General features: G+C 44.2%; 1 protein-coding gene across 1 annotated transcript in view; it reads right to left on the reverse strand.

Annotated features, from left to right (window-relative positions):
- LOC107114991 (adenylate kinase 9-like) overlaps window positions 1-5,779 on the reverse strand; it is a gene marked incomplete at its 5' end in the record, with an annotated part of 57,565 nt that extends 51,786 nt beyond the window's left edge. Inside the window, 3 exons of the mRNA XM_015416600.1 lie at window positions 871-1,089; window positions 4,843-5,055; window positions 5,720-5,779. Of these exons, the coding sequence (XP_015272086.1) occupies window positions 871-1,089; window positions 4,843-5,055; window positions 5,720-5,779 (492 nt within the window). The remainder of the gene's footprint in view (window positions 1-870; window positions 1,090-4,842; window positions 5,056-5,719) is intronic.
- Window positions 5,780-7,220: the final 1,441 nt, after the last annotated feature.

Raw genomic sequence — 7,220 nt, forward strand, 5'->3', positions numbered from 1 at the left:
GAAGACAGGAGGGCCTGGCGTGATCTTGTCCATGGGGTCACGAAGAGTCGGACTCGACTGTGCGACTGAATAACAAATATATATATTAAATAGTAACAAGAAAAGTTCAAGAATGAATGTTAAGTCGCTCGCTTAACAAAGAAAGTCGGAGAGTGATTCAGCAAGAACACAACTTTATTCTTCAACTCGAACACAACTCCAACACGGATCAACATCTGATAGCCAGAACAGCCTTTACATTGCAGCTGTCCTGCTTTTAAACATTCCCGGCTAATGTAGCCACACCCACTGTACAAATACCAACCAATAAGGTTGTTCACATAACGACCAGTCACGGATGTTCCCGCTCAGGGAGCTTGCTTGAAAGTGATTGGTTAGGTGCTTCCTGGGTAGTAACACGATTGGATGGATTTGGATCCTAGCCCAGGATGAAGCTTTACATAGCATTTCAATTAGATGTTTCACAACACATAATGCATTCAATGGCAGCTTATGAATACATTACAATGAAGACGGAAGGGAACGAAAAAGAGAAAAGAGAAATGTATACTTAGCTGAGGCAAGCACGGAGCAACAGAAACGAGGTGTGAACACACAGGCGGTCGAAGAACTGAGTGGGAGGCAGCTCTCTCTCCTGATCCAGGCATGCGCAGTACGTGCCTGCTCCCCAGGGCGGGGAGAGAGCCCGCCAAAAACTTTCTGAGGCAAAGCTCTAGAAGTTTCTCCGGTCAAGGTCGTGCGCAGGCGCCTAACCCATGTGTGGGACTGCACAGAGACCCCGACGAAGATCCAGCACAATAATTCACATCACTGTCTTTAAGACATTATTCAAAAAACAAACAAAATATCTTTCTTGAAAAGTTCATGTACCTTGATTGGGTCCCATTCCCCAAAATTGCTTGGATGTTTATAAGAGAGTGCTATCATTTTGCGTGCAAGTGACACACTTATCGGATAACATTTCTCAAAAAGGCTTTCACGATTTTCCACTAGGTCCTTTAGCTTTTTATACAACTGGTAACATACAATGCGGGGTTTTCGCTTGCTTCCTATAGTTACTTGAGGTATCGATATTTTGTCAAGTTCCTCCTAAAAACAAAAGCAGAATATCACATTAAACAAAAGCACGGCCAACAGCTATAACATTACAAGTGACAGAAAGAAGCATCTTTAGTATAGCTTTTCTGGTAAGACAGCTAGGTTAAAAGCTCATACAAAAAACTTAGCAGCCTGTGATTGTCTCAGGGCAGTTTGTAGTTGGCAAACTATATGGGGGGGGGGGTACTAATTATAGACAAGCAGCAAACTGTAAGATTACTCCAGAGATATTTCAACAAAGTCTACAGCAATGACTGATTTCACGTTGGGGTCTAGCTACCTGTCAGAGATCGTCCGGAAGTCCTGCAAATGTCTCGTTTCACAGAATGTGCAAAGCAGAAATATTCAGGAGAGTTTTTTTTAAAGGGATTAGAATAGTAATATAATAGAATAACTCAGGTGGTCACTTCTGTAAGGGATAGTACTGTAGTCTATTGCAATGTTTATTGTATGTATCACCTCCTCAATACTACAATGCCCTCTATCTTTATAATACCCTTTCCTTTGTTATAGGATGTTATACCTCAGTTTTTGTTCCTTAGACAGTTTTCTGTTACATTGTTTTCCAGTTCTGTAATTCTAAATTCTACTGTGTTGTTTATTGGAGGTTTTTGCTGTCTGACTGAATTGTCCATCACATATCATCAGAGTGCAGTCATCTCTCTGCTTGGTTATCTCTCGCTTTGCTGTCCCCCCCCCCCAACCCTGCTTTAGCATAATCTTTCCTGAAAGATCCTTCTTAAAGTGGGGTTGGGGATGTTAGTAGGAGCCTGCTGTGTGGCAGCAGAAAGGGTAAGCTGCTTTTACAACAAAGTCAATGGGAGGCTTGTTGCTTTAGAAAAGAAATGGATACTCTTTATTGTTAGAGAAATCCATACTGAGAGAAGAAAGGAATGACAGGCATTCTAGCTGTCTATCTAAGCCAGCCCCCCACTTAAGCCTTTGTGACCTTTGTAATTCAGACACGGTGGTGGATACAACCAAGAAATGGTTGCCAAAGGAGGCAGAGGTAGGGTTGCTAGCCAGGGAAATACTAGTGTGCTTGCCACTATGTACACCACCACTGTGCACTTGTCACAAGTGCAGCATTTTATCAGATGCCTCTAATAATCCAATTGTACATTCTCCTGCAGAAAAAAGGATCTGGTCATCAAGCGGGCATTTCTGTTGCCTGCACCACACAGTGGGCTACAAGGTCACGCAGTCCCTGGGCCTCATCAAGCTCTTCGCCATATTGATTCACAACATGGCTGCCTGGCAGTTGTCAGCTGCGGGGGGTGGTGATGTTTGAGTCCTCTTGGTCTGGGGATATGGGGGCGGGCTGCTGGAATCAACCACTGGTGGGTTGGAACATCCAGGGCATTGCTGAGCAGGAGCACATTTGGCAGCAGGGATGGTGACATGGGGAGCCCATGCCCTGACAGCATTGCAGTGCCTCTAGTCCATGCCACCCACCCATTCTGCAGCATCTGGGGGTTAGGTGGGTTGGGGTGGTGGCACTGTCACACACTGCACATAGTCTCTGTGGCCCTGCGTGGCCTCCTGCAGGTCTTGCCCTACAGCAGTGATGGATCGAGTGGGGGCAGCATTGAGCTCTGTGGTTGCATGTTCCACAGCCAAGGTTCCAAGCCAGGGGACCCTCACAGACAATGATGAGGGGACTGAGGCCACTGGAGACTGAAGGGTCTGTGAGGGACTACAGTTTGCCAGAGACATTGGAGCCTAGCGGGCTCCATAAACTTCTCTTCACCCAGAACTGGTAGGCCCTAGGGATGCATGCTGGATATCATGGTCTTGGACCAAAATGTGATGTGACCCTCTTGGCCCTGTTCCATTGAGGGTGTGTCCCATACAAGTGCTGGCCCGAAGGGGGGGGAATGGCTGGTCCCAGCCCATTTTTCAGACTGGCCAGGAGGTGGGGCTGGCAGGACAGTAGGCAGCTATGCACCAACTAATCCCCTGTTTCCTTCTAACAGGCACTTTGTTCACAGCCATGTACTGTCCTGGATGCAGTCAAGTCCTGCACTAGATGAAGGCCCAGCTGGAGTAGGTGGCAACTGTACAGCAGCACCTGGAGAGGGAGAGGGAGGAGACCAGTGTCCAGGTGCTGCTGGATAATGCAGAGTGGTACACATGTGACCTCCTACTGGCCACTGTGTACCTGTCCTTAGGCCTTGAGGTCATGGGTAGGCTGACATTCTTGGAGCATTGCCAAGAGATGGGAAGAGGGCAATAGCTGGTGCCCCTGGCCAAAAGGGGGTGTCTATGTGGTCTGGTTTATTGTTCCCCAGTGGTGGGGTACTGTATGTAGTTGGGTTGCTTGTGTTGCACTTGATGTTGAATTGTTGATATTCATGCACTCGCAATAAAATTTATTGTTAGTGTATGATTGTGTAATGTGCTGTCTCTGTCACAGAGTGGACTCCAGATCTCCCATCCCACATGGCTTGACAGGAGGCTTCTCAGGTGCACCGCTCCTCAGGGCCTCGAGGCTGTGTTGCAGGGCCACTGGCTCAGGAGTTAAGTGGAGGGGCCTCTGGATGAACCTGTACCAGCTGTGCAGCTGCCATGGATGGTTCTGAACACCAGCTATTCAGCAGCTTGAGGACTGATTGTAGGACAGATCCTGCCAGGGGGGAAGAAACGTCAACAGTGGTGTGCCCACTGGGATGTGTCACTGATGCCTGGATACCTGCAGGGACACATAGTCAGCCACTGGAGATCAGCCAAGTGGCCCCCCATACTCTGTGGAGGTCCTGGCTTGGCAGTGGGTGAGAGAGGTAGCACTAGGCACAATTATGGGGTCAGGATGTGGGCCACAGCACCTGTTGTCCATCTGTGGTCCTTGCAGCACCAGGAATGTGGCCACTGATAAAGAAATTGTTTTTCTTGGACTTACTGGATACTTGTGGGCTATGGGTGGTTTTTGCACGTGTAGATATGCACCATTGCTAGGGATGTTCCCAGCTGGGAAGGCTTAGGGATCCTACTAACTCTGCAATGCCCCTAGCCTCATCTCCTCCTCCTCCAGCAGGGGGGGTTGTGCCAGTAGGGCTCTGGCATAGAGCCATGATGTTGCTGCTCCCATGCTTGTCAACAGCACAGCAGCCATGGGTTGTTCCTCCACTATATCTTTGGTTGCACCAGCGTATCCCAGGGATCCACCACCAGCATAGCAGCTGGTGGGCTCCCTGAGCTCTCCCCTTCTAGATAGCACTGTTAATAGGAGGCTTCGTATGGAAAGATACTTTTATGCAATTAGGTGCTTATTATTGCCTAAAAGTATCATAATCAGGAGTAGGGAATTACTAACAAAATAGCAAATGTGGAAAGAGACTGAGGCTTAAACAGATCTGCACTATCCTTAAAAGTATTTTTTTCTTGCTTGGATAAAATGGATTAAAACAAATTTTAATAAATTGATCACAGAGAAAGTAATTCTCTAATTTTTCAAGAATCTTTTAATTACAGGAAGTTTGAAAAACGACTTTCCTGTAGGATCTATGTCATGTTGGTCTGAAGCACCAGAAGAAAGTTTGAGTCCAGTGGTACCTTTAAGACCAACAAAGTTTTATTCAAGGTGTAAGCTTTCATGTGCACGCACACTTCGTCAGACACAATGAATTGTGTCTGATGAAGTGTGCGTGCACAAGAAAGCTTACACTTTGAATAAAACGTTGTTGGTCTTAAAGGTACCACTGGACTCAAGGCTGAAAAGAATATCCTAAACAATGAAGAAAGTACCTGTACTGTTTGTATATTAATCAAATCTGTTTCAAACTTCTCTGCAATTTCTAATTTCAAGCGTTCAATTGCTTCACCCTCCTGTTCTTCATCCTCCTCTTCCACCTCATCCTCTTCTTTCGGAAACTCTTCTTCCAAAACTGCTTCAATATCATCTTCTTCATCATCTTCATCCTCATCCGGAACCTCACTTTCAAGCCTAGCTGCAGCATTCTAAAATATGAAATACTTACTTTATGACTACAGAACAGACTTCTGAGCAAAGAAACAGAAAACAATAGCTCTCCATTTCTCTACTTCTTAGTTCACTACATATATGATGATTTACAGAAATGTTTCAGCATGTAACCATCTGACAACCAAAGAAATCCTGCTGATTTCTCTAGGATAAATTATTTAAGAAATTTTTATGCCACCTCACCAGAATCCTACTTGAAGCAGCTTACAAGTAAAAACTATATAACTATCTAAAAATTTTTTAAAAACCTTTAAAAACAAGTCAGGGACATAAAACCAGAATAAAGTATTCATAAAATCAACTAGAATCAGAATAAACTATGCTGTCAACTTTCTCTCTGAAATAAATGTGTACTTCGCTTAGGTGGTCTTGTGCACTAAAAACATGTTAACTATTGCATATTTGTTAAAAGTATTTTCAGTCCCAAAAAAGTCCTAGTCAGCAAGTCATTTCTTGACAAAAACAATTATATTTTAGCATAATTTTCATCTGTAATCAATAAAAACAATTCTGAGCTTTTCTGTTACAGCACAACTATGCCAATTTTTTTAAAAAGTATGCTACCAACCAATTTACCAGTTTCAATTAACAAGTGATCTCAATGTCTTCTTTTTTAAAACTCTATTTTGCTTTTCTTACCTGTTTCCTTTTTGCTTGCATTGCTAAAAGTTCAGTCCTTCTTTTGATAATTTGGTCTTCCTGTTAATAAAAGCACTTATTTCATTTTATTCTTTTAGCAACTAAAATTCAATATCAAAGTCTTTTTTTCATGAAGACAACACTGGATAAATATGGATAATAGGGATGATTACTATTAGTTCAACCCCTACAGAAACCTACCCAGATCTTGTCATATGCACACGCCATTCCAATTACACCACACTGCATTGTGTGAAATATTTGGATAAAATAAATAGCTGGCCAGCTACAAAAACAGTTCCAGATTTTGCCTGGAACAATAACCTCTGTATACTAAGGGTTTATAGTACAAAATCAGGTGGGAGGAGCTTAGAAAAGACAGCATATAAAGACATAAAGGACATGGAAAGGCACTGAAACAGAGGAAAATCATTCCTCAGTTTGTAGGGAGAAAAGACAGATAGATGATGCAAGAAACTTTTCTAATGATCCATTGTTACATTTATTTATTTATTTATATTTACATTTATATCCCGCCCTCCCCGCCATTCGGCAGGCTCAGGGCGGCTAACAACAAATATAAAAATACATTAAAATTCCATTAAAATTTATCTCCATAAAAATAAAGAATATTTTTTAACCCAGTTACTTTTGCTGGTCCAGCTATAAATACTGGAGGCTCATTGAGGACCAAATCTTATTTGGTGTAATCACTTTGTGTTGACAGAAATGCTTTGATTAGATTAGCAATTTGAATTATACTTGTACTGAAAGTTGACACTGAAAAATAAATGATGAGCCCAACTGTGCTTGTTTATTTCACCTGTGCTTCAGATGGCAGAGGTAACAAAGTTGTCAAAGCAGCCACAATAAGATCTCCTTGCACAACTTTTAGAGGTATATGCCCAGCCAATCTCAACCAGCACATCATTTTCTATATCAAAAAGTGTCCCCAGCTACACTGAAAAGTGCCAGATTGGTCAAATTTTATATAATACCTGACGGGCTATTTTTGGGGCGGAACGCACCGAAACGGTGTTCTGGCTGGCGACTGAGCCTGCTCTGCCCCTCCCTGTCCAGGCGGAGGAAGGGCATTTTCCAAGGGAGCCCAGCGAGGCTGCCCCACATCGGGCCAATGATGTGGGCCCGGGAATAGGCCCCACTGTCGGAGGACCTCCCACTGAGCTCCTGAGTCCTGCCACCCCCACCCCCACAGCAGCCATCGGGAAACTAGGCAGCAGGAAGCTGCCGGGCTCTTCTGTGTTCCTCAGCTGTTTGGTAAAAGGCCTAAGGACCTCCTCCAGCCTAAGGACCTCCTCCAGCCAGCCCGATCCATTGGAAAGAAAAAGAACGTGCTTTTGTGTGTGTGTGTGTGTGTGTGTGTGTGTGAGAGAGAGAGAGAGAGAGAGAGTGCTTCTGTGTATGAATTTAAAGAGAAACAGCCTGCGGGGGGAGGGGAGAAAAAGAACGTGTGTGTTTGCGTGTGTGTTTGAGAGAGAGG

This window comes from Gekko japonicus, unplaced genomic scaffold (assembly GCF_001447785.1).
Source record: "Gekko japonicus isolate JY-2015 unplaced genomic scaffold, Gekko_japonicus_V1.1 scaffold4194, whole genome shotgun sequence".
Taxonomy (NCBI): Eukaryota; Metazoa; Chordata; class Lepidosauria; order Squamata; family Gekkonidae; genus Gekko; species Gekko japonicus.